Source organism: Anolis carolinensis, chromosome 3 (assembly GCF_035594765.1).
Source record: "Anolis carolinensis isolate JA03-04 chromosome 3, rAnoCar3.1.pri, whole genome shotgun sequence".
NCBI classification, from domain to species: Eukaryota; Metazoa; Chordata; class Lepidosauria; order Squamata; family Dactyloidae; genus Anolis; species Anolis carolinensis.
The window spans coordinates 274213261-274241042 of NC_085843.1; the positions used below are offsets into that span (position 1 = coordinate 274213261).

Here is a 27782-nt window from a genome sequence, read left to right on the forward strand (position 1 = left end):
ACACTCTCTGCTTCATACAGAAAAATGTGCACTCGCAGAGCTCAGGCGGTGTTGTATTTCAGTGTCGATGTTGACTTTTGTGGAGAGGTGGCTGCCAAGGTAGCGGAAGTGGTCAACATTTTCTAATGTGACACCATTAAGTTGTATTCCTGGCATTGCAGAGGGATTAGCTGGTGCCTGTTGGAAGAGCACTTTGGTTTTCTTGATGTTCAGTGAGAGGCCGAGCTTCTCGTATGCTTCTGCGAAGGTTTTTAGGTGGAAGGTGTAGTACTGTGTATAAATAAATAAATCAAATAAAAATGACTATAAATCACATTCTGGGAGAAAAATAGACATTAAAACATTGAATATTTATGTATTTATTTACAACATTTTTTATCCCTCCTTTCTCACCCCGAAGGGAACTCAGAGAAGCTTACAAATTATAAGTACAGTGGAGTCTCGCTTATCCAACTTCCGCTTATCCAACATTCTGGATTATCCAAAGCAGTCTGCCTTTAAGTAGTCAATGTTTTCATTTCATTGCGATATTTTGGTGCTAAATTCATACATAAAGTAATTTCTACATAACGTTAACATGTATTGAATTTCTTTTTGTGTTGACTTGTTGTAAAACATGATGTTTTGGTGCTTAATTTGTAAAATCATAACCTAATTTGATGTTGAATAGGCTTTTCCTTAATCCCTCCTTATTATCCAACATTTTCGCTTATCCGACATTCTGTTGGCCCGTTTATGATGGATAAGTGAGACTCTACTGTATATGCAATATATTATATTATGAAAATAGCACAAGATTTGTATTATATATTACTACATTGTACTATACCACTACACTGCAATGTTATCAGTAATATTACATGTACTATATAATATACAATTACAGTACTATAGCATTCAATTATTAGTATAATAACAATAATATCACGATAAATTCTGGGAGAAAGGCACAACATAAACCCAATGAATGAATTAAAATCACTGTGAAAAAATTCTGGGTGCAAATTCTATAAATACTACCCTGCCTAGCTTTACTAACCCAGGATTTTATCAAGCATGTTTGTTTTATATGATTTTATTTGTTTTATGACTTGCTTTATTGTTGATTGATTTGTTTTTATTGTTGTGTTTTATATTGTCTGTTTTGCCTGGGCTTGGCCCCATGTAAGCCGCGGGGCGGGGTATAAAAATAAAATTATTATTATTATTATTATTATTATTATTATTATTATTATTATTATTATTATTATTATTATTATTATTATTCACAGGATTCTGCCTAGCTAAGCCAAGTTTCCCTGTCTTTGCATTTTTACATGGCAGCTGTCAAATGGCAACCGGCATTATCGCCCGCGCGCCATCGCTTCCTAACTCTATAGGCAGAGCGGGCGTTCGGAGGGAACGCAAGGACAGACCTTGAAGAATTGTGACGAAACCGCGGCTCAGCGTGGAGAAGAAAGGGGCGGGGCTATCTTGTGGCGCATGCGCAGAGGGGAAAAGGAAGGCTTTGCCGCCCGGAGTCAAGATGGTGGAAGAAGGCGAGGCTTAGGAGCAAGGCGCTCCTCAGAGGCGGAAGTGGGAGCTGCTGGAGCTGAGAGGAGCCGTTGCCAGGTAAGGGGAGGCGGAGGGTTTAGTTGTGTAACAACTTCACATGTTATTGTACGTCTAGAGCAGGCCTGGGCCAACTTGGGCCCTCCAGGTGTTTTGGACTTCAACTCCTACAATTCCTAACAGCCGGTAGGCTGTTAGGAATTGTGGGAGTTGAAGTCCAAAACACCTGGAGGGCCCAAGTTGGCCCAGGCCTGCTCTAGACGTACTAGGCATCCTTCTTCCTACTATTTTCTATACAAAGACTGATAAATTTTCACAGGCCAGTAGATCTGTAATAGTACAGCAACAATACTATTCTATAGAGTTTTTAAATCACGTTCCTGATAATTATTTGCTCTGTATTCAGTGCTCTCGCCACCAATCAGCTATAGTAACTTTGGCCCCTTCCACACAGCTGAATAAAATCCCATATTATCTGCTTTGAACTGGAGTATATGGCAATGTGGACTCAGATAAACCAGTTCAAAGCAGATACAGTAGAGTCTCACTTATCCAACGTCCTGGATTATCCAATGCATTTTTGTAGTCAGTGTTTTCAATACATCGTGATATTTTGGTGCCAAATTCGTAAATACAGTAATTACTACATAGCATTGCTGTGTATTGAACTACTTTTTCTGTCAAATTTGTTGTGTAACAATGTTTTGGTGCTTAATTTGTAAAATCATAACCTAATTTGATGTTTAATAGGCTTTTCCTTAACCTCTCCTTATTATCCAACATATTCACTTATCCAACGTTCTAAACTAAGTTTAGTGTATTTGGTGGCTGGAAGTGCCACAGTTCTCACAACTGCTCCAGGGGAAAAACCTAAAAAATAAAATGTAAAACTGACAATCAAAGGAGCACCCACTCGTCAAGCCCACTTTAATAAGTAGAATTTGGCACATTGGCAGACCATTTTCTCATTAGTCTTTATTTTTGGAAAGCGCAAATGTGAACACTGTTTTCTGGCTAGAAACCTGTCTTGGGAAAGATTTGGCTTAGTTGGGATCAAACTGGGACAGGTCAGCTATTTTCAGGGCTTCGGTTGAGGGGTTGAGTGAGTTTGTTATAGCAAAAGCAGAAGATGTTGGCAGTGTTTTAAAAATTAACTAAAAGTCGCTTAACTCAAAGGGAAAGTCTAGCATAAAGCTGTTGAATTCTTGGGGAGTTTTGAAACTATCAGACATCTATTTATGTATTTGATTTTTTTTACAGTTATATTTTGTATTTTCTCCAACTTAAGGCAATTTATGTAACTCTCCTCCACATACTGTTCTCATGACAACCCTTTGAGTTAGGTTAGGCTAAGAAAAAGTGGCCACTCTATGAGTTACATGACTTGATTGGGATTAGCATCTCAGTCATCCAAATCCCAGGCTAAATTCTAATCACTGTATTACACTAGCTCTGGTTACTTTCATCCATAAAGTTGTGGCTGATCTTCAAACTGTATACTCTTTGCTGGGCAGATTTTTAATTATATACCCTTTACCTTTGGGAACGTTCCCTATTTCCTCTAGTTCTTTTAACTCTTCTAAATGGATCTTATTTGTTGTTTCCATAGTAGAGTGATAGTCTCTGATTTTACTGCTGGGTTCTAGGATTTAACTTTGGACATAGATACATCTGTGAAATGGAAGTGTAGTACTCTAGCCATCTGTGGAAATGGCATCCAGATCATAAAAGCCTGTGTTTCAGTAAATATGTTGTGTTTTAAAGATGGCACACAACTTTTTTCTGTTTTGAGTTCTGTCCTTCCAATGTTCCTGAACTGCAACTTCCATCAGCTTAAGACAGCAATAGTAAAGCAATCTGAAAGTTGTCATTCAGAAATAGAGTGCCACATTTTGTTCACTTGAAAGGTAAAGTATATGTGCTAGGTTTAAAAGCAGTAACAATTGTTCAACAGGATACAGCTGGTACTGCTCCAGTATAATTCATTCCTTACAGAATGCAGATTCTATATACAGTCCCCAAGTTACAAACATCTGATTTACAAATGACCCATAGTTAAAAATGAGGTGAGCAAGAGGAATTAAGAGAAATCTACTCCTAGGAAGGGAAATTCCTTTATCATCTATCTGTGCTTCCACAAGTCAATTTTTTTAAAAATCCAATGATCACAGGGACAGAAAGTAAGGTGAAATCTTCTGAGCAGGGGCACAGACAGCAAAACAAGTATTGGGGGTGTTAACTCTTCCCTATGCTATCTTGTTCCAACTTGCATACATATTCAACTTGAGAACACACCTACAAAACCTATATTGTTCGTAACTTGGGGACTGCCTGTACAGTGAAACCTTGGTATCCACTGGATGCTCAAGTGCTGTTATAAACAAAAATGTTTTTCTCTATAATAAAGTGAAAAATCTAAATTTGTTTTTGGATTTTTAAAATATGTCTACATTATGGATGGTAGATGCCATGGGTTCAGAGGGCCAGCTATACTGCAAGCAGCTAAGTATGCATGCAATTGAGGCACACACCCAGTGCTTTTCTAGGTCAGTAGACCCAGCAGAATATTTAATACTGTTGTTAGCTCTTCACTTCTTCTTACTGGCAGAAGGTTAGTCACAGGTTAGCAAATCCTATTCTGCATTTAGTTAAGACCTTGCAGGTATTATATGGAATATACATCTCTATCATATAACAGAACAATTCAACATTACTAACGTTTTAAAACCACATTCACATTTTTTCCTTTAGGAGTACTTTCATGAGCATAGCCAAAATTTTAAAAAATGGCAAGATATTAATGTCCAAACAATAGTTTATTTTATTTTCTAGTTTATTTTATTTATTTATTTATTTATTTTTAGTTCCAGCAAAAAGTTTTTCATAAATTCGCCTTTGTAGTTTTCTGTTTTACAAAAATAACTTTACTCTGAGGTACTTAAATTTCTACATCTATATGTCAGATTAGTGCACACATCTGTTTTTGAATAGATTCAAAATATGTGCATGTATGTAAAGGATAAGGATTCTCTGGAGAATATAATTTCCTAACACTGGCTGTATGTCATAAACATGGCAATTAACTTTTCACTTTTGAAAACGACAGATTTTGGCTTAGAACTGTGTCCTATGGGATACAAAGTTTAAAAGCAAAGGACCTCCATGTTGTTGTATAACTTTGATTCCGATCCCTCCCCTTTAGATAAAGTAGAAAAGAATAGCAGTTCGCTGAGGTCTATCTTAATATGTCAACAGCCTAAATCAATTCTCACCTGCCTTTACACATACAGTGTAACTGCTGAAGGACAGAATAGAATTATCCTGCATTGCAACTAAAAACTATATAACTAAATAATTGCCTTTGATTTTATTTTTCTTTGATGACACTGTAAGTTTACTGTGAGAATAATCCTATATAGTCATGTGTAGATCTAGAAATTTTAGTCAAAAAATCCACTCTAAAACCTGGGTCACCTAATCCACGGGTCAATGTAAATACCTGAGTTCTTATAAAAAAAGAAAACATCTCCTCTGACTATAGTGGCAAAGGCAAGAGCTTATTCTGTCCTGGGAAAACCTAGCACTTGACCCCCTCTCTACTCTCTCTGCCGTGGTGTCATTTCTGACCTTTTTAATGTCTGGATAGGGAAACAATGGTGGGCAGACCTCCTAAGTGTGGAGAGCCTTCTTTAATGTTGTCTGGAAATTTCAGTGTTTGTTTTCCCACTATGAGGAAGATATCTGTTATCAGAAATATGCTTCAGATTTTATTGAATAGAGATGTCTTCTATAAATAAATATGCACACATAAATGCCTGAAGCAATGATCTCCTTACAGCATTTCAAGGTGCTCATAAATTTAAAATAATTGTTTACATGCACAAATTTTCCTAAGCAAACTCCACTAGAAACAGCAGCAATTGAGTATTTGTCTCGACTGTAATCTCTCATTCTCTCATTGCCTGTTGGGAGGAGACATCTTGAATCTTCTCATGACTAGCATTATGGGAAGTTCTAGAACTTGCTTTCTTTTTCCAAGGACATCATCCCAGACATGCTACTTTTTATGATGTGTGTAAATGACATAGAAATTACATTCCAACTGATATGAATCAAGACATCATCCCCAGTTGTTGAATGTCCTTTGACTTGCATGGATTGGCAGATAATTATTGCTAACTTTTCATGATTTCTTTTTTCAGCTACATGATGGCAGAGACTAATCCTTCTCCATTAAGACATTTTGTGCTGGCTAAGAAGAAGATTACAGCCATTTTTGAAGAGCTACTGGATTATGTTACTGAAGGAACACATTTTGTTGAAGGTTGGTTTTAATTGGTGGGAATAGGAGATCAGTTGCTTTGTAGCACTTGGAAAATGTAATGAATCATAACTTGTTATGTCATAGCATTGATTAAATATTATCTAAAAGGTTTCACTTTTGTGTGGTGATAATAGGTTCAGTTAGACTGTACAGTCCATTCTGTCTCACTTGTAATATGGCAGGATTAAAGGCAGTATGACAATTTAGGGGAAGGGGGTAAGTTGGTGAATTTGTTTTGAGGCACTTCATCACACATTGAAATGGACCCATCAGTTGTTTGTCATTTCATAATACCTGCTGTCCCATCTCTGATTTTTCAACATTCCTTTCTTTCCTTACTTTACAAGTCTTTGGCAAGTAGCATGGTTGCAGCCCCATTCACTGTCATTGGTTAATTGCTCTTGACATCACAGAAGGCCTGGGCTAACTTTGATTAGGACATTGAGTGCATTTAATGACAAATCCAATTAAAACAAGGTCCTTCAATTACTTTTGATAAATAGAGCATACTTATGTCAGGGATGCATATAGTGCAGCCCCAGGGCTATTTTTGTGGTTCTCAGTCCTCCCAAATGTGCCTAGAACACTCTTTTGAGGAGTTGTTTTGCATTTTAAATAAGCATCAAGGCCCTCCTGCTCTGTTTAATATGAAAAATACATGGATTTTTTTAGAATGAGTAGTGTATTGTGATGCTCCTGAGGATAGAAAAATTGCCTACAGATCTGCCAAACTTGACTTACTGTGGTTTAATTAATTTGTGAGCCTTCAAAAGTTGGTACTTCTAGATCAGTAAAAACAGACATGTAATTTGCCTGTCTTATAAAAAAATAGGAATAATGCTGCCAAAATTCTCAAGTGCTTTTCTAAAAGGGAAAGAAATCTAGAAGGGAGTAACTGCATTTCTTCTTGTATAGAAGAAATTAATAATGGTTTCTCTTCCTCTTGGAAATGCTGGGTGGATTTAAGTGAGAAAATAGTGTTGCTTAGCACTACCGCTTGGAAATCATGCTGTGAAGTGGGGTTAAGGAGCGGGAATAGGAGTTAGGTTATGAAGACAGGAGAATTGATTATTTCTGAGAGATCTTTGAATTGCAATAAACTCAACCTAGAACCCTTGTTAATGCTGTAAGCAGGTGTGTAGAAGCATGAAAAAGTGCAACGTATTATCGTCTGCAGGTGTGTCGTTCAGTAGATCAAGGTTAATCTGCCAATCAGTGGAGTAACGTGTCACTGTCTTGCCAGCAATGAGCTTTAGGGATAATGAGACATAATAGTTTAAGATCAAGTTGAGTTGCTGGGATGAAAATCTGGCGCACAACCCCCCCCCCCCCCCAACAAAGTTACCCAGCGTCATCTCATAAAATTAATGAAATACTGCTGCAATGTTGTTAAATTGTTGCTGTGTAATTGTCCCATCTGATAACAGAAACGTACAAAAATCCAGAGCTTGAACATATAGTCACTGAGGATGAACTGGCAGAAATACAGACATATAAAAACAAATTGGCAATAATTGGTGAGGTTCTTGCACGGCGACACATGAAAGTAGCTTTCTTTGGCAGGTAAGTTTGTTTTTTTCCTGGACTAAATGAATAAGTGTGTCCATTTTGGGCACAACCAGACACATGCTTATGAAATGAATGAATTGTAATGAAATAAATAGTGACAATCAGTTTTTTTAAAGCATTTCACATATATTATCTCAGCACATCTTAAGACAATTCTGTAAGCTATGCCAGTATGTTATTCTGTTATTGCAAAATACTGCCTTTCAGAATGTGCTGCATTCTTTATTTGCTCTTTTATTTTTCACTCTTGCTTTTAACTTTTTATTAATGTACAATATCGTGTTTAAATTAAATATAATTAAAATTATATTTTAAACTTTTTATGATATTAATTTTTCACTATCTGAATTAGGTTAGTGATAATACAAGAACCAGGCAAAGATACCTCATGAAGTTATGGCAAATGAAGTCTGAAGTTCAGACTACCTCATTCACAGTTCACATTCATTTTTTTGCTGCCAGTAAGAGATCAGTTGCTCAGTTAAAAATATAAGACCCTTATCCTGAGATGGTTGTATATCTAGGCCAGTACAGCAACTCAGACTGGCAATTGATCTTCAGGCAGGAATCTTTTGTAAGCCAGTCTCAAATTGGAGGGGTCAAACTGTGCTCATATTGTCCTCCCTTTCCCTTTATAGGACCAGCAGTGGAAAAAGTTCAGTTATTAATGCTATGTTGTGGGACAAAGTGCTCCCAAGTGGCATTGGCCATACAACCAATTGTTTTCTTAGTGTGGAAGGAACAGATGGTGATAAAGCATATCTCATGACTGAAGGCTCAGATGAAAAGAAAAGTGTCAAGGTATGGAGTCACTGTCGCTAATAAACTCATTACTGGAAACCTTATTAAATGTGCCACATGTTTATTGTTGTTATGTGCCTTTAGGCCAGTGGTTCTCAACCTGTGGGTCCCCAGTTGCTTTGTCCTACAACTCCCAGAAATCCCAGCCAGTTTACCAGCTGTTAGGATTTCTGGGAGTTGAAGGCCAAAACATCTGAGGACCCACAGATTGAGAAATACCCTAGGTCACTTCCAATTTATGGTGACCCCTAAGGTGAACCTATCACAGAGTCTTCTTGGCAAGGCTGTCTTAAAGCGAATTTCGTTTTTCCTTCCTTTGATGCTGAGATAATGTGGTTTGCCCAAGGTCAACCAGTGGGTTACCATCCCTGAACATACCTGGGAATTGGGAAACGGGGCATAGGAAGGAGATACGAAATTACAGTGTAATTGAGCAACTTTCGCAACAGTTGATGACAGTCTGAAGAATATGAAAGTAAGAAAACATGAGATTGATTTAGACATGTGAAATAAAAGTAATTCTGATGTTTAGAACTGTGTGAAAGCTGAGGATAATCGGTAAAGCCTCTGTTCCAGGCTAGAATTCCACCCTTCATTCCACATTGAAACAGTAAGAAGGCAATACTAGATTAGGACAATCTCTCTCTAGGTTACAATAGATTGGCAGGAGTACCTAACTGCTAGTTCCAATACCTGTTGCAGCAGAGAATAATAGAATAACAGAGTGGGAAGAGACCATACGGGCCATTTAGGCCAAACCCCTGCCATGCAGGAAAAGCACAATCAAAGCATCCCGACAGATGGCCATCCAGCCTCTGTCTAAAAGCCTCCAATGAAGGAACTTCTACTACACTCCAAGACAGAGAGCAACAAATACATCCCTCTCCTTTTTGCCTGGAATCATATTGTGGAAATAAGGAAATATGGTAGTAACCAGGAATATATTTCTTTGTATTGGGAATGGGTAGTGTTTAGTTCTAGTATTGAAAATATGTTTCTGAGCTCATAATCCCATAAATCAGAGTGTATGCTTTTTTGCACCAGTTTTTTTGTTTGTGGATCATGGATGTTACTGGTGTGTGTGTGTGTGTGTGTGTTTTGAACAACATAGGGAAGGGTTAACACCCTTGTAGTGTGTGTTTTGCCATCTATGCCCCTGCTCAGAAGATTTCACTTCATTTTCTGTCCCTGAGATCATTGGAGTTTGAAAAAAAATGGCTTGTGGGGAAAAAAATGGTGATAAAGCTTCAGTGGAGACCCCTTTTCCCCATGATAACTCTTTCAGGAGTGAACTTCCCTTCCTAGGGGTAGATTTCTCTCACTTCCTGTTTTCTCAACCCTGTTCTTAACTATGAGTCATTTGTAAGTCGAATGTTTGCAAGTTGGGGACTGCCTGTACTACACTGAAAGCCTAAAAGCAACTGCTCAGTCAAGTATCTTTAAAGCTATTATTCTGTCTTAGTAGGCATTGACCTTTCTCTAACCTGTTAAATTTTTTTGCAGACAGTTAATCAGCTTGCCCATGCTCTTCATATGGATAAAGACTTGGAAGCTGGTTGTCTGGTCCATGTGTTCTGGCCTAAGGCCAAGTGTGCTCTCCTGAGAGACGACTTAGTGTTGGTGGACAGGTATGGCCGCTAATCTTTTTTTCAGTTTATAAATGTGCCACCAGGCAATAGAGCTTCCTCTGAGCACTGTTTCCCTCTTGGCTGTACTTTCTTTTTGAAATTCTAAGCTCCTGCATGCAATGTTGTCTGGGAGAAAACTGGAACAAGAGGAAGTCCCATGACTGAGCTTTAAAAAGTCTGTCTTGTACTTGGCTGAATTTTAAATTTGTGCTTGCACAACAACAGAAGCCAGAACAATGCAAAAATGGTCTCTGCCATTTCCAAATTGTCCATGCTTTGCTTTTATAACACACAAGTCTTGCCAGATAGGTCAGGAGGAAGAATTTCCTGAGAGGCAGTTTATGGGAAAAATGTTTCTAAAAAAGGGACACATTCCAAAATGCTGTATTTGGCATCTTTAAACCCTAGTGAATTTATTATGGCATAACTTGGCCTAGAGTCTACTTGGCAATGACTACTGTTGCTTAATCTTTACACAGTTTGGTACTTTTTTGTACTACTGTATTTCTGTTTTATAATATTTTCCTAACAGTTTATCAAGGAGGGTTTTTTTCTAATAAGTCACTGAAAGATTTTGTTTTTACATCAAACGTAATTACAGGATATACTAGCACGAAGCAGCTCTCACTGTTCAGCCACTGTAGGAATCCAGGTTCAGACTGGATAATTAATGGTTTTGTGTCAGCAGCAGTATGTACTACTAATTTTGCAGGATTTTTGATGTCTGTGAATGTCAAGTAAAATTTGATTATGAAAAAGTGATCTGAAAGAAGGCTTTATGTTGGGATTATTTTTTAATTCCTATATTAATACCTCTTAGTTTTTGAGAACTATAGAAATGGGGCACTAATTGTGTGAGTAGAGGGTGATATTTGCCCATTAGAAAGTGATTTTACAACACATTGAGATTTTACAACACATTGTTCTATTGTGGATGTTGGGAGCTCACATGCCACATTTTTTCCTAGCTGTTCTGTTTCCAGCTTTATAAGGTTGAGATGTGAGTAGTGTTATGTGGCCAGACAAATTATTTTCTCCTGCATTTTTGTGATCCTTGAAAAATATTACCTCAGTTGATTGGAAGTTGCACTTCCAAACCATAATTTTGCAAAGCTTTGATTAACTTGGCTCCTTGCTTCATCCAAATAAAAAAATATTATTAACAACTTTGGAAAATATCAGAATATTAATCTAACTTCAAAACAAGGTATATTATTATGTCTTGTTCCAAAGGCCAAATGGAAACTGTAGTAAATGTGTTATGTTTGCATTTGTGTTATGCACATGGGAATGGAGGCGTATGTAAGAGAAAAAGGCACATTTCTATTTTAACCTAATAAGATTGTATGATTTCTCTCTGTATTATTAAGATGACATGTAGATTGTCCATATCCTACAAGTTTTATTTTAAATTGGAAGTGTGTTGCTATCTTCATAAATAACATTCTGACTTTATTTTGCAGCCCTGGTACTGACGTCACCACTGAGTTGGATACCTGGATTGATAAATTCTGTCTGGATGCTGATGTCTTTGTTTTAGTTGCTAATTCTGAGTCAACTCTCATGAACACAGTAAGACATCATTGGTTAATGGTGTTATTTATTGGTCTTCCTTGTATCTCATTTTCTTTCAGGGTGATGAACATGGCCATATCTGATTTTAATTTTTAGCAAATGTGTGACATTTGATAGGGTTATCATAAAACTGGAATACTGGGGGGTAATTAACAACTGATTAAGAATTTACCATACTTTGACCATGAAAATTTACTCTATAGATTGTTTTTCCTTTGTTCAAGGTCAAATCTAGTGGGGTGGTTTTTTGTTAGAATACTTACGAAAGTAATGTGCATTTTCAAATAATTAAATTATGACAACTTTAGGTTGTAGCCTTCTTTCTTTACTATGTCACCTTTAGCTTTCTGTATTTTACACCCTTTCTGGTACTGAAATTAAAAATTCTGTTAACTGTGATGAATGTCTAGAACTTCTTCCCTACAATCACTAAAAGTGGACCAATGTGCCACTGTCAAGGCTGTACTTCTTCATCAAGGCCAATAGCTAAAGAACACATTATATCTGTACTTTGAACATTATGGAAGTTGTAGGTGAAACTTAGGTTAATTTAAGGCAATATAAATGGCAGTTTGTTGGTGGAGTCCATTCTGAAGCAGTTATTACTACCATCAGAATGGTTGGACTTGCTGAATTGTTCAGTGGCCGTCTTGGCTTAATGATGCTGTAAAGTGAGAAATAATTACTGAAATTGCAAGATTGTTCATTAGCACCTTCAGAGCACTTGATTTTTTGCCATGGCTGTTGAGAGATACATTAGAACAGATAATCTGTGTGTCAGTTAAAGATTCAGCTCTCTGTTTTTGAAATGAAGTTACAAATTAAAGACCAAAGGTGACATGATATTCTCATTAATTAGAAGGGGGGGGGGGAATATCATGTCAGAGGTGACTTGAGAATATGCTGCAAGTTGCTTCTGGTGGAAGAGAATTGGCCGTCTACAGAGACGTTGCCCAGGGGATGTCTGGATGTGTTGCTAGGAGGCTTCTCTCATGTCCCCGCAAGCTAGAGCTGACAAGTGGGAGCTCACCCCATCTTGCAGATTTCAACCAGCAACCTTTAGGTCAGCAGTTCAGCTGGCACAAGGGTTTAACCCATTACGCCCCCACTGCTCATTTGAGGAAATGAAGAATTACTGGTCACAACTATCTTTTAAAGACCCGGTTGTAAATTTTGTGCCCACTTTCCTCCTTTCCTCTTTTTCTTTTTAGGAAAAGCAGTTTTTTCACAAAGTAAATGAGAAACTTTCTAAACCGAACATCTTCATCCTCAATAACCGTTGGGATGCTTCTGCATCAGAGCCTGAATACATGGAGGATGTGAGTTGCATTTCTTACGTTATCGTTCTGAAGTACAAATACAGATGTGTTAGAGCCATACAGTGAGCCCTCTGATCTGCAGTGTTTGAATCTGCAGTTTCAGTCAACCAAATTAGTAGTAGAAGTCCTGATGATATCACACTATATCCCTATGTACTTTCACTGTTTCTTGGCATGAGTGGGGGAATCCCATAATGTGAGGACATTGGGCACATTGATTTAGCATATATCCCAAAGGTATAATATAAGGCAGAAAGGTTGCATGCTGCATTTGCCAGCCATCCTGTATCAATATGTGCCTTTTCCTAGAGAGATTATGTATAGTTAATTTCACAATTCCCCTTCTGTAAGCTGATGAATCCTGAGGTGCTTCTGCCACTGCCTTTCTGCAGGTACGCAAGCAACACACAGAGCGCTGTTTGACGTTCCTGGTGGATGAACTCAAAGTTGTGGGTGCTTCTGAGGCCCGGAACCGAATCTTCTTTGTTTCAGCAAAGGAAGTTCTTAGCGCTAGAAAGCAGAAGGCCCAGGGAATGCCTGAGGGAGGTACATGTGTATAGTATGAGGGGGTCCTCTTTATCCGGGGTTGTATTTCTTTGCAATTCAATTTTTTTAAAGCCTTAAACTTTAAAGAATAGGCATTTTCTGCATAGTTCCAAACAATCTATGTTCTATTTTGGGCTTTTTAGGTGCTGCACTTGCTGAAGGATTTCAGACACGTTTCCAAGAGTTCCAACATTTTGAGAAGATCTTTGAGGTAAATTTAGTGAACATCTAAACCAGTTGTGTTTATGGGGTGGCAGAGATAAATAACATAGTATCACAATGGCATTTCCATATCCTAGTCATAGAAGTGGAAGAAGCCATTGAGTTCAACTCACAGTGCGGGATCTCCAGCAGGTAGCTTTCCAGATCCTTTTAGAAGATGCCCAGAGGAGACCCCACCGTCACTAATTTAGACAATTGATTTCATTGCCGAAACACAGTTATGGTCACTTTCTTCCTTCTGATGTTCAGTTGAAATCTTACTTCCTTCTAGTCTTTAATTGAAAGCGACTCTCCTATAACTTCAAACCATTACATGTTTCTGGCACATCAGAATATAAGGCTGCCCCTTCTTCTCTGCGACAGCCCCTAAGATATTTAAAGAATGCAGTCATGTCACCCCTCAGTCTTCTCTTCACCAAGCTGAACACGCCAGGTCCTTCAACCTTTCCTCATATGTTTTGTTATTTATACGTATTATCATTCTTATTTCCCTTCTCTGAACCAATTAAGATATCAGAACCAATTTAAAATGTTACAACCTCTATAATATAAGTGCTTACCTGTAACATCCACCAAAGTTAGCATCGCCACAGGTAAGCACTTCTTGGTGACTTTGATGCAAAGAGTGTAAGATTTCAGTTAGTGTTTAAATGTTGCACTATATATTGATCATTCTGCAGTGGGGGTGGGGTGGGTTAATTCCTCTTTATTTAACATAAATAGCTGGATATGATTACTTAAACATGCACACCTTATTCCAGGATTGTCGTAAGGAGATACTTTGTCTGAACTTCAGGTATCTCTGTTCACCCTGGGAGACTAAATCCAGAGGAATGTTCTGCATTCAAATAACTGGAATATCTTGTTCATCCATTTCTTCGTTCAGTACTAGCATGAAACACATTCTACATTTCTTTCTGGGGACAGTCTTCTGGGATAGAAAATAGCATTTTTGTTTCATCATAAACGTTTCTGGTGATAAATGGAACTGGATGGATTTGTCCTTTATCTTAGTCATTCTCCCCCCTCCTCCCCCCACACCCCCCCCCCCCCGATGTTTTGGACTTCAGCTCCCAGAATCAGTAGCCACTATGCTTGGTGGTAAGAAATTCTGAGAGCTGAAGTCCAAATAATAAGGAATACCAAAGACTGAGAACCCCCTGCTTCATGTATCAATGGTTCTCAACCTGGCCTTCAACTCCCAGAAATCCCCACAATTGGTAAACTGGCTGGGATTTCTGGGATTTGTAGGCCAAAACACCTGGGGACCCACTGATGTAGATGCTTACTGCGCAAGGCTATTCAAGCGCTGCACCATAAAGGACTAAATCCACTTTGGGGTCAAATTCTGTTGTGTAAGTAATATCTGTGGCTTCAGTTTGTTTTGTATTAGTGTGTTGAACTGTTTTTCTTGTTCCAAAAAGACATTTAGGTTATGACTTTTGCGCAAGAAGTAGGTGTTGTTGCAATACAAGAGTTTCCGTGATACAGAGTAACTTGATTTCAAGTACCACATTGATAGCAACACATGATTGCCTTAATTGCAATATAGAGATGGCAAATCCTAGATTCTAAGGAGACAGCATAGCTTTATGAGTTATGCCACCAATTATAGAAATATTATAGTGGGATAATTTATGTAAAGCATCCAAAATGCAGTATTATTGCAATAATAATACTGCAGTTCAGTGTAGTAATACATTGGCTTTAGTTTACAAACCTCCTGCATTTGGGAAGATAAAAACATTTTCCTGGGGAAACTGCACCCTAACATTAGGCCATTTTCTATTTTCTAATACTGTTTTAATTTGGAGGTGGACAAATGACAGTGTTCCTGATATTCCTGGGACTGCAACTTCAAGCAACTTTAGCTAGCATCAAATTTGAACTGGAAATGCTTGTCAGAACTCTCTTCATATCAAATCATGCACTCTCTGTCTGCATTATTAATTGGGGATTTTGGTACAGTCACCTGTACGTTTTGACAGTTTTGATCTCAATGATTGCTTGAATGAATTTCCTATTCTTTTGTATTTTCCCTCTCTCTTGCTAAGACATTACTAACTTTTCTACTTCTTATAGCTTCCTACTACGGCTTTTCTGGTTATGTAGTGCGAGGGGGTGAGATCATGGCCCTTTCACCTTCTGCCTGTTTGCTTGTCTGGAATATGACTCTCCTACACATCTTGTCTAGCTCTAATAATGTGCTGTTTATCTTTGAACTTCTTGTTTTTTCATTGCTGATTTCTAAATCTGCTTCATCGAGGATCAAGGGATTTCTCTTAACTATTACTTTGCACTTCTTTTTCGTTTCTCTTTATTTTGTCATTTTGCTGTCAGTTGAGTAGAGTAGGACTATGACCCCATACCCTGAGTGCAGTAAAGCGAGGTATGAGCATTTGAGAATTACCACTTTTGGACAAATGGGTGAGTAATAATAACAGGACCCAGTTACTGGTCAGATTAGTCCTGTATGTTTCTTGGGACCCCCTTGGAGGGCATTCGCCTTAATGCTTTAACAGAAAGTTTGTCTTGTTTAGAGATAATTTTTCTTGCATCTACCAAGACTAGCAATTCACTTCAAATGGAAGGTACAATTTCAAAGGATATTAATTTAAATCCTAAGTTTGTGGACATACACCACATCTTTCCAATTAGATTCTTTTGGCACTTAATTGATGGAATGGCCATAGCATAGTTTCTGTTGGGGCTCGAACATCAATCCTGGTTTATTTGTTATATTTGGCAGCAGACTTAAGGATTGTGATAAATATCATGTATGCAGAAGACTCTGGACCAGCTCCGGTTTTCCAATTAGAAGAGCCCCAAGTACATGATGGGAAAGATCTTTTTCAAGACTTTATAGATCTGCTTCCCACCAGAGCAGAGTTCTGAGCTAGACACACAATTAATCTAACCCTGGTATAAGGCAGCATCCTCTGTTAACATCCAAAGTTTCCAGATCCTTGTAGCCTCATTTCACATATTGAGGCAAACCTGGATTTGCCGCAGTATACGTTCCCAAGAGAGCTGGACCAAAGCACTTGTTTCACAACATGTTACAGTCGCAGTTCTCCACGTAAAACTGAGTCTTACTGAGAAGCAATCACTAGAAATGGGTACTGGAGATGCTGCATTAATAGTAAATGCCAAGTTGATCGACTATGCCATGCTTTTGTAACTTTTCTTTTGCCCCTTGCACATTACTGTAGCTGGACTATGGAGAATACTAGTTTATTGCTTAGTAGAGTTATGACTTTGTTTACGTTCATTCTTTGTTCCTTTTGCTTTCATTGTCTCTATCTTGCTTCATTTTTTAAAAATTAATTTAAGTAGCAGCAAAGTGAAATCTGATGTAAAAATTCCAGATTGCATTGGTGATGGAATTGCAGTAATGTGTGTTGTGGCTTGGGCCCCTCGCAGGAGTGTATCTCGCAGTCAGCAGTGAAAACCAAGTTTGAGCAGCACACTATCAGAGCTAAACAGATCCTAGATACTGTGAAAAATATTATGGACAGCATAAACGTGGCAGCAGCCAACCAAAGGTAGGCCTCTCTTCTGTTATGTTCATCTTGTTTAGCTAAGCTGGAAAAGGCCCCTGGGTGGCACTGACCTTTCTTCCCTTTATCAGAACGTACACAGGTCTTAACCCAATGCTGGCAAGAGGTGAGTACAGGATCTTTCTAGTTTGTCCCTTCAGGTACATAAAAAGAAGGTTTTGGCTTTTCCCAGTGATGCTTTGGTTTTACTCTAGCCGAGATCCCAGAATCCCAAAAAAAGAAGTCTCTATATCTTGGCAATTCTGTCCAAAACTGATTCACATGATTCGAAGCAAACAGCTGGACATTGGTGTTGGTGGTAGACTGGGAAATGTTTCTGCCCTATGTAAATGTTTCTGCCTTATAAAAATGAGTATTTAAATGGGGCCATTAGGGAAAATCCCTGCCATGGCTCCATGCATGGCACAACACTAGTATGAACAATAACTCCTTTGCTCCTTGAATGAAAGGTCAGGATTCACAAGTGGGCTGTTAGTTTAAAATGAGCATGATAAGTATCACCACCTCCATTGTCTTTTTCTTTGCATTGAGTTTTTATTTGTGTGATAGCCTTTAAAAAAGAGAAAGAAGGATATGCAAGTGAGGACTTAACTCTCTGTAACTTTAAAAATTGTGTATTGGAGGGTCCACATTCTTCATACAAGGGGGAAACCCATACCTCCTAAAATCCCCTCTAAGTAAAGGGTCCCATTTTCCCTTTATCATGGTATTATCTTGTCAGTGTAAGAGAGTAAAAAGTGGACATATATAATAACCAATTAAAAGTTGGTACTTCTGTTGGGAATCCATGTAGATTGGAGATCAAAGCTTTCTGTTCTAGTTTGTAATTTTCGGCCTAGTTTTATGTTCAACCTGTCAAGCCATGGTGATGACATCAATTGTATATTCAGGTCTGTATCGTCATATTTTTGGACGAATCACTGTATAGGCTGATGGTTGCTTTTCTGCTCTTTTAGAGTCCATTCAATGGAGGAGCGAGAGGACCAGAAGGACAGGCTGGATTTTGTACGAAACCAACTCAATTTGTTGACAGATGATATAAAGAACAAAATCAAAGAAGTTACAGAGGAAGTTGCTAACAAAGTAAGTTGCAGATTCCTCAGAAATTAAATACTTAATGAATTTAAATTTTTGGGGTGGCGTTAGTAATCTTTTGAAGGCCTTAAAATATCTCTTCTGCCGGAATCGTTTATTGAAAGCATTGCAATACTCAGCACTTCCTAGAAATTGAGCAAAGTGTCTATGAACAGGAACTAGGGAATTCACATATTGAAAATGGGAACTGATATGCCTTTTGAGTTCAAAAGAATGGTGGCAGGTTATAGAATAGGACAAGAATTAAATGCAGAAGGTCCTAGATTCAGTTTGTAGCATTCTAGCTGAACAATCATGTATACCATACCTAAGACGAGTCTGGGATGCCAGAAGACTCTCATGTCAATGAGAGTAGACAGTAATGGACGGTATGGATCAAAGATCGAACATAATATGAGGCAGTTTCATAAATTAAATGTTGTTGATTTAAAGGTTTTGAGCATTTCCTGCAAGCATATATGAGAAAAAGGCATTTTTAAAAAATAACTTACTTAAAAAAGTTTTGAATAACCACCATACATGTTTTTCTTCAACCTTTTTCATGCTACTTTTGTCCACTACAAATTTATCCTTTCCAGGTGTCTTCTGCCATGTCTGAGGAAATTTGTCGACTTTCTGTTTTGGTTAATGAGTTTAACTGTGATTTTCACCCATCCTCACAAGTCTTGAAACTGTATAAAAATGTAAGTTTCCCCACAGATAGACATTTTTTTCCAGCTTCTTTAGCAGTCTTTTTTTTTTTACTGAACTTTATGTGCTATCTATCTATTAGTTAGAAGTTACGTTTTTGTTTTTATTGTTGTAATACAGAGCTGGCCAAAATGATAACAGGAGGCTGGTTTTAGCTATGAATAAGTTTTTAATTGGTTTTAAGAGTGTTAATTGTTTATTTTTAATACAGTTCATGTTTAATTTCGTTTTAGTGTTTGTAAATTTTAAAGTATTAAATGTACTGTATTGGTTTTATTGTGAGGCGCTTTGAGTTCTTTGTTAGAGAGAAAGGTGAAATAATAATAATAATCATAATATTCATCTGTTCTTTAGGATTTCTAAAATAATAATTTTTTTCTTTCATATTTATTTGGTTCAGATGCTGTAGAAAAATCTAGTAATAAAAAGAATTATCTCAAGACGTTGTGCAGAAGGGTCAGGAAATGGGTTTTTGCCTTAGGGCTACATGACAGTGTGGAAACTTGGAAGGTCGCATGACACTAATGAGTGCAGTCAAGCTGCAAATTGGGTACAGAGGTAGCTGTGTGTGCCTTTCAAGTGGCTTCTGATTCATGGCAACCCTACCATGGGGTTTTCTTGGCAAGATTTGTTCAGAGGGGGTTTGCCTTCGCCTTCCCCTGAGGCTGAGAGTGTGACTTGGCCAAGGTCACCAGTGGGTTTCCATGCCTGATATGGGATTCAAACCAGTTTACCATACTGGCTGTCCTGGGTAGGATTACAGTGAGGCCTTTTCACTTTCAACCCCTGCCCATCCAGTGTATCCATACAGTTAACATACTATTGAGAGCTTCAAAATCTGCTGCTAAAGATTAACACAGATACCCTGCTGAGGATAAACAAAGACTTCTGGAACTGCTTGAGCTACCTATTCCTGCTGCCTTGACTGTTAGTTCTTCACTCAACTAAGCTAAGCATTAGTAGGTTCTGCTGGTCTTAAAACGCTTAGCAGGTGACCAGAAGTTCATTTGGAGGGCAAAAGGAAACTGGAACACATGGGCACGCATCAGACACTTTCTAATAGTCAAGTTAGAAAAAAATCAAATTAGCAAATCAAAAATTAAAGATGTATATTAAAGAAAAAGGACAATCCTAATTGGAAAAGAGCATGGCTGGCAAAGGAAGTCTTGTGGGCCAGATTGTGGGGGTTTTGGGCTAGATTAGGACGGAGTCAGAAGAAAAATGTTTTTGAGATTTTGGGGTGTTTTTTTTTCATCATTATCATATTTTAAAAATTTATTACCTGCCTTTCTTTTCAGCTCAAGACGGGGAACAGCATAGTTAAATACACCTATAAAATCACATATGAAAACATAGTTAAAATGCAAAATACATGAGAGAAAAGTTAAAACACAATAAACATAGAATGTGATTTAAAAGTCATAGTTAAAACAGACTGAGTCAGATTGTCAGAAGTTGTGTCTTAAATTCTGACAGTTCATTTGGCTGTCACATCTCTTCCAGCTGGTCATTCCACAGTCTTGAGGTGACCGATGAAAAGGTCCTCTGGGTGATGGTCATCAATCACATTCTGGCTGATTCGAGTAGCCATTCCCCAGATAACATGAATGCCAACCCCTGATCCATGCACACCTCTGCAACCTTGCCTTCCCCTTCCTCTTTGGTAACTTGAGATGTGCTCCTGATTCTACAACATACAGTTACAGTCAGACTTCCACATACACTAGGATTAGGGGTGCAGGACCCTACTTCAGTGGAAAAACCAAAAAGAAAGACTTTTTTACCTGAAAGAACATCTTTGTAAGTATCTGAGTCCTCCAGTGTAACTCTATAGTTAGTTGCTGGCAGAAGCTCACTGCAGAGTTATGCTGGAGGACCGAGAGATTCCATATTAATAAAATCTGCTAATAATCAAGCCTGCAAAAAGTTAAACCTGCAAATGTGGCAGCTGACAGTTATTTGCATTTCTAGACACAGACAAGATAATCATGTAACAAATGAAGGCTGTCAGGGGAGGAAATAAGACAGGAAAGAGGAGTGTTAGTTGTGACTCAAACATTACTTTAAAGAAAGGGAAATAGTATTTTGAAGACAGGAAATTTTTTCTTGGTAGTAGAACACAACCCTGGCATCACACACACACATATTTCAAAATGCTGCCCTCCAGTCAGAGAGAGGTTGTGAATTACAACTGCTTGCATCATATCGGCGGAGTCAGCTACAGATTGATTATATTCACTATCAGAGAAGTACCTTTAAGAACTGAAGCTGGGTGAATTGCTACCAACCATAAAAATTTTAAAACATGAAAATTGGTGGTATTATGTCAGAACTGTATATGGAAAATAATATATTGTCATCATGTTAATAGCTTATTATGTATCTTAAGACTAATTCTAGGAAAATTGTAGCTGTTCTAATGACATGCTGTTCGCCAGTTGTCACTAAAATTATTAGATTGGTCAACAATGGAACTACAACTTAATATGCCATTTAGAGACTAGAAACCTTAGGTATAGAAATAGCAGAGAGGACAGCGGGAGATAATTGGCTGCCTGGCTGTTCTTACGTTTGCATTCGGGGAACCTTTTTAAAGGTCTTTAACATCAGGCAGAATGAGACAAACCCCTCAGGCAACAGTTTTTCTGTTTCATAAAAGGGCAACTAATGATTAGCTGTTTACTTTATTATTGCGTATTGTTGTTAGTGATTGGGAAAGGGGCTTTGGGACCTCCTGCCTCAAGTACCAAAATAATTTGGCTAGCATTATGCTTGAGGCCTCTTGTCCCCTCAAGAGGTATCATGCCCAAAACTCGGCAAATTATTTTGGTCTCAGAGAGTGAAATATTTGGGGCCATCCCAGCTGTAGTTCTTCTTGTGGAAAGGAACATTTGAACAGGTTTGCAGCCAATGAAAACTTACTGATTTCCCCCTCCTGTCCTTCAGGTAAAGGAGTTTGGTGGTTTTGTACATTAATACGCAGTTTGGGGGGTAAAGATGGATGTAGAAATGAGGGCAACGGGAAGCACTTTGTGTGTGTATTAACTTTTCAGTAGCTAACTTGAACAGGCTTGTTGCTAAACTGCTTGCTTTCTCTTGTCAAATGTTAGGAACTCAACAAGCACCTAGAAGAAGGCTTAGGGAGGAACCTGGCTGACCGTTGTTCCACTGAAATTAACAAGTTGATGCTTCAATCACAACAGGACATGATTGGTAACATTTACACTCTGAATGCCTGGATTCTGGTTGCGTTATTCCCCCCCCCCCCCCCCCCCCCAATTCCTACCTGAGTGAGAATGTCATGGCAACTGTACTTTAGAGCCAAACTTTATAGAACCAGTTGGGCTGTCCCATTGCTTGTTCCTTTGTGTGCATGTAATAGAGGGAGGAGTAAAGAGGGCACCACCCATAGACAAAGCCAGCATCTCCTGAAGAGAAGGAGAGCTGTTGGGGCCTGCAAAAACATCAAGGTACAGAACAATTTGATAAGCAACAGTTGGGAGGAATGTGTGAAGAGAGATTGTAGTTGGGAAAAAGAACCATAGAAAAGGAAGAATGCTGAGGGCAGGGGGGAGGGAGTGGTGAGACTGAAGGAATGGAGAAATTAGAGATGTTTGGAATGCCAATTAATTTATCTGCAAGAAAGAAGCAATATATTGAGTATCCACCAGAGAATTGTTAACACCTAGTGTTTCTATGAAGTAGACCTCCTGTTTGGTTACAGCTGCTTATGAATAAGTAATTGTTTGTTTTTTCAAGACTTGGCTAGAAGTTTCAAAGATGCAAGCTGAGGCTTTCCAGGTTCCCCTTTCAAGGGAAGAGGGTCAATCTGCAACAGTGCAATTTCAGAAATAAGATCAGTTCTAATTAGAGATTTCCCTGTTGTTGTTTTTTTTACTTCTGGTTTAGACCTCTTTGTCTGATAAGTAGCTTTATGCTCAGTTCTCTAGATTTGGGGTTCTTCCAAGGGCTCCAGCTTCCAATTTGCTTAAGTTCAGTGCTGATGTTCCAATTTTAGATTTGGATACAATTGCCTCTGTTCCTGCTTGCTCCCTTCTAGGCGCAGCAATGTGGAGAGAGGGCATCCAAATTTATACAGTAGTGGATAGTATACTACTCACCAATGTGGAACTACCATGCTACAATGAACTATGCAGGATTCCAGCTATGGTTTGCATTGTTTCCAATAAAACTACTCATACCTTTTAAAACTGATCTTTCAGAAAACAATTTCTTTATGAGAATCTTACACCAGTTGAAATGTATGTGTCAACGAGCACACAATGAATACTAGATACAACCACAAGTCAATGGATCTTTCTTTTTTCCAGAAAATCTGCAGTCCTTGTTGCCTCCAGATGTCCAGAATAAACTCCATGTGCTAGTCCCATGCAGGAAGTTTGACCTCAGCTATGATTTGAACTGCCACAGTCTCTGTTCAGATTTCCAAGAAGACATTGTTTTCCGATTTTCTTTGGGCTGGTCCGCCCTGGTCAGCCGTTTCCTGGGGCCTAAAAACACCCAAAGGGTCCTGTTAGCCATGGCAGAGCCAGCCCTTACTGTGAGTACATCAAATGGTTTCCCTATATGGCTTCTTTGTCCTCCAAATAAAAGATGGAAACTAGCCCTCCAGATACAAGTAGAATCAATAATATGACTGTGGAAATCTTTTCTGCAGAGAGATTTCATTCCTGATTCACCTCCAAGCCAGAACTACTGGTGACAGGAAACCCTACTCACCTGAGTACCAACTGAATAATTTGCTCTTTAAATGAGCTGTGTTCAGTTAAATGAATAGCAGAATAAAATTTGCAAACTGGGGAGTCCTGTAAATTTGGTATGATGTAGAATTTGAATTGTTTAGTGTGCAAAGAAACTATTTTGTTTTAATAGCCCTTGAAGAAACTTAAAATTGTTGGGAATTATGCCTTATCTTCTTTCAGATCCCTTCACTGCCTGTAAGTACAGTAGAGTCTCACTTATCCAACGTTCTGGATTATCCAACGCATTTTTGTAGTCAATATTTTCAATGCATTGTGATATTGTGCTAAATTCGTAAGTAATTACTACATAGCATTAATGTGTGATGAACTACTTTTTCTGTCAAATTTGTTGTATAACATGATGTTTTGGTGCTTAATTTGTAAAATCATAACCTATTTTGATGTTTAATAGGCTTTTCCTTAATCCCTCCTTATTATCCAACATATTCACTTATCCAACGTTCTGCCAGCCCGTTTATGTTGAATAAGTGAGACTCTACTGTAGTTTCAACCACCTTAATCCTGCTTTCAGATCATTCATACACACTGAAACAGGCATGGGCAAACTCCAACCCTCCAAGTGTTTTGCACGTCAGCTCCCACAATTCTTAACAGCCTACCAGCTGTTAGGAATTATGGGAGTTGAAGTGTTAAACACCTGGAGGACTGAAGTTTGCCCATGCCTGCACTAAAACATGAAATCCTCACTTAAAATCCAATCGTTTCCTAAGTAGATTTCTCTCAAAGAATGCATTCCTCTCCCTAGATCCCTCGGTCTCTTGCCTCCACCCCTTGTGCCCCCAGTGCTCCAGCTCTGCCACCAGATAATGCCTCGCAGGAGGAACTCATGGTTTCTTTGGTTACCAATTTGGCATCGCTGACATCCCGGACCTCCATGACTGTTCTCATTGTTGGAGGAGTGGTGAGTACCAAGACAAACCTGCTTCAGTGAGTACTGAAGGGAGGACAGCTGCACAGGAGCATCCCACACCCTCTACATCTCTTCTAGGCTTGACATCAGAATACCAAAAGCAAATTCATGTTTATTACAGAGGGGCATCCCTTGCTTATGAGCATTTGGTAACACACCCACCCTGGTCTGCAGCTTTTATTTATATATACTGAACTTCTTAAAAAATCCTGCTGCTCCAAGCATTTCACACAATTTAAAAAGAATGAAACCATTTAAAACTTTTCACACTGAAATTAGTTTTTAAAAAACCTTTGACAGCATGTAAAAAGCCAGCATCATCTCCCTTTCAATCAAATCCGTGTGCTCAGAGGGACATTTGAATCTTTTAAGAAAGTAATTCCATAGCTTTGGTGTTATGAAAGAACATTGGATTCTTCCAACTGTAGACTCAAGTCTTTTGGGGAATGGTCATTTCTGAAGATCATAACAGACTAGTTGCTTTTACAGGGAGAGCCATCCTCACACTCCACAATGAGATATTTTCCTCCCTCCAAGCTGTACTTTTCTGATATATTTTCACTTGTCTGATCCACATGTTTGATAGATTCTATTCAAGTTCTGCTTTTGGCATTATCTTACAGATTTGGAGAACGGTTGGCTGGAAGGTCATCTCCCTTTCCCTGAGTATGTACGGATTGCTGTATCTCTACGAGAGGCTCACTTGGACAACCAAGGCCAAAGAGCGAGCCTTCAAGCAGCAGTTTGTAAACTATGCCACAGAAAAACTGCAGTTGGTTGTCAACTTTACAAGTGCAAACTGTAGCCATCAGGTGCAACAGTACGTTTTCTCTTTTCTGTCATTTTAATTTATGTCCCTGGGAAGAAGGTTCCTGTCACACTTGCTTGTCAGGCTCACTTCAAAGGACCAGTCTGAACGCAGATCAAAGATAGCTGCTCTCAAATCCAATCTTTATTGAAGAATACATGACTTTGGAAAAGTCGAGAATGACCTAATGTTTACATACATCTAATTTTATCACTTCTGATGCACCGTAATACCACACGCAAATATCATCATCAAATCCCACCCCCTGGATCACATTACTACCATTCCCACACACTACATCAATTATAATTGTTTATACTTTCAACCATGAGTTCCCAGGCTCATTTTATCTTCTCCCGCCAGGTGCTTGCAGGATTGTTTATGTTATGAAGTCAGATTCAGGGCTTGGAAATTCAGCCCTGGGATCTGGCTCCATGACACTTGCTGATTAGCCTTTCTGCACATACTGCTCAAAGGAAATTTATAGATGGCCCTTGAAAAATGTCCTGGATATTGAGACATGTTTCCACCTCTCATGTAACGTGTAACTCTCTAGATCAGGCATGGGCAAACTTTGGCCCTCCAGGTATTTTGGACTCCCAACTCCCACGATTCCTAACAGCCTAGGTATTCCTTCAGATTTGGTGTAGCTATTAATTCTGTACTCACAAGACTGCAAAATTCTGTTGTCTAAAAAGTAACTGTTGCAAGCTCTGTTCATAGGATTGTGATCAATGCTCTGTCTTGTGGAGTTTTACTGTTGAGAGCTTCCAAGGGGAAACAAGCCAACCAATTGGATTTCATGTTTTTCTCTCAGGGAGATGGCCACTACGTTTGCCCGCCTGTGCCAGCAAGTTGATATCACTGAGAGAAAGCTAGAGGAAGAAATTGCGAGATTGTCTAAAGAAATTACTCAATTAGAAAAAATCCAGAACAACTCAAAGCATCTACGGTAAATAGCCACGGGAAAGCTGCCTCTGCAGTGACTGGGATTAGCTCATCGTAAAGAAAATTTGGTTATCAAATACTATTAAGTGTTGCCTATTTATTAAACAGCCTTGTCATGTTTGGAGTGCTTTTTAGGTGTCGTAAAATCATAGGCATGTGTTCTGTCAGGCAAAATGTGTGATTATGGCTGAATCTACACTGCCGTATAACACAGTTCAGTGCAGTGCAAATAAACTGAAGGCACCTGTGTGTTTACAAGAAGCTTGGAGAAGTATCCTTTTGACCCACATTTTCCAGAAATCCCAGGTTATGCTGGCTGGGAGATTAAGTAGTAGATGTTTCTCCATACTTTAGATTCCACTTCAGATAGTGGGGACTATAAACCCTGGCAACTTGTCAATGGCTGAAACCTCTACAGGGCTTCTTGTACACCATGCTGTACATGCTTCAGAGTCCAGTATGCCACCTTGCATCTTCTTTGGGTTCTTTGGGAGACCAAATAGCTAAAGTGCACCATTATGTCCATTTTGGACAACTGGAAGTTATCCCACATAACTCTTGATCTTGTCTGGGACTCATTTTCTTCCTTTTCTATATGGATTGTGGTGGTCTAAAACGACATTTTCAGGCCTTTCCACAGCCTTTTAAAGAAGCAGTGTGTTTTATAGCCCAAAATGTGATGGTAGCTTTGAGAATTGGTGTTTAAAGGGTTACAGCAGACCCTCAAAAGTTATCTGATCAGTAGCATGATCCATCACAGGAGATAACCCCACTGATTTCTGTTACTGAGTGTATTGTGTGCATTGGGGGATTTGTGGAAAACGCCGCCTCTAATCGAAAGACTAATCATTCCTTCTTTTCTTTTGTAGGAAAAAGGCTATTTACCTTGAAAATGAATTTGATTCTTTTACCAAGGATTTTCTCCAAAAGAAGAAATGAAACCTTCTCATTTCTTTCTGCTTTTGTGTGTGCAATTTAGATGATTTCATACCATCCCCTTCAGCCCCATGAATTTTTCAAGCCTTCAACCAGCGTCGCTTGACTCTCTCTAGACACTTAGGTTATGAACTCTGCCTGAGTGAGAACTGTGGGAGCTGCGCACCATTTCCTGCTGGAGGGCATCAATTTTGCAACTTTTCATAAGATAAATAACTTCTATTTATTGGCACATATGAAATTTATCTGGAGATGTGGAAAAACAATAAATGAACAAACCTATAGTATTTTGTATGAGTATTACCCAAAGGGTCAAAGCCTCTCTTTCTGGCATCCAGGAAGAGAAACTAATGAAATCAATGTCCATCCATGGTCCTGTGTCAAGGTCTTCCCTGTCAGCTGGAGTATTTTCTGGGAATGTGTGCCATTGGCATTTTCCAGGACTTTTCGAGAGTTGAAGTATAGAGGTGACAGATTTTTTGAAGGGATTTATCGGGTTCAAAGGCAGAGGCTATG

At 38.7% G+C, this 27782-nt stretch overlaps 1 protein-coding gene across 1 annotated transcript; it reads left to right on the forward strand.

Annotated features, from left to right (window-relative positions):
* The first annotated feature begins 1454 nt into the window (after nt 1–1454).
* mfn1 (mitofusin 1) lies at nt 1455–27550 on the forward strand. The gene is made up of 18 exons (XM_003218105.4): nt 1455–1611; nt 5754–5875; nt 7303–7438; nt 8083–8245; nt 9749–9873; nt 11337–11445; nt 12660–12767; nt 13160–13313; nt 13457–13524; nt 16959–17080; nt 18052–18178; nt 18769–18873; nt 21991–22093; nt 23212–23441; nt 24410–24565; nt 25198–25394; nt 26200–26334; nt 27200–27550. The coding sequence occupies exons 2-18, from the start codon at nt 5758–5760 to the stop codon at nt 27267–27269; spliced, it is 2226 nt and encodes a 741-aa protein (XP_003218153.1). The 5' UTR covers nt 1455–1611; nt 5754–5757; the 3' UTR covers nt 27270–27550.
* Nucleotides 27551–27782: the final 232 nt, after the last annotated feature.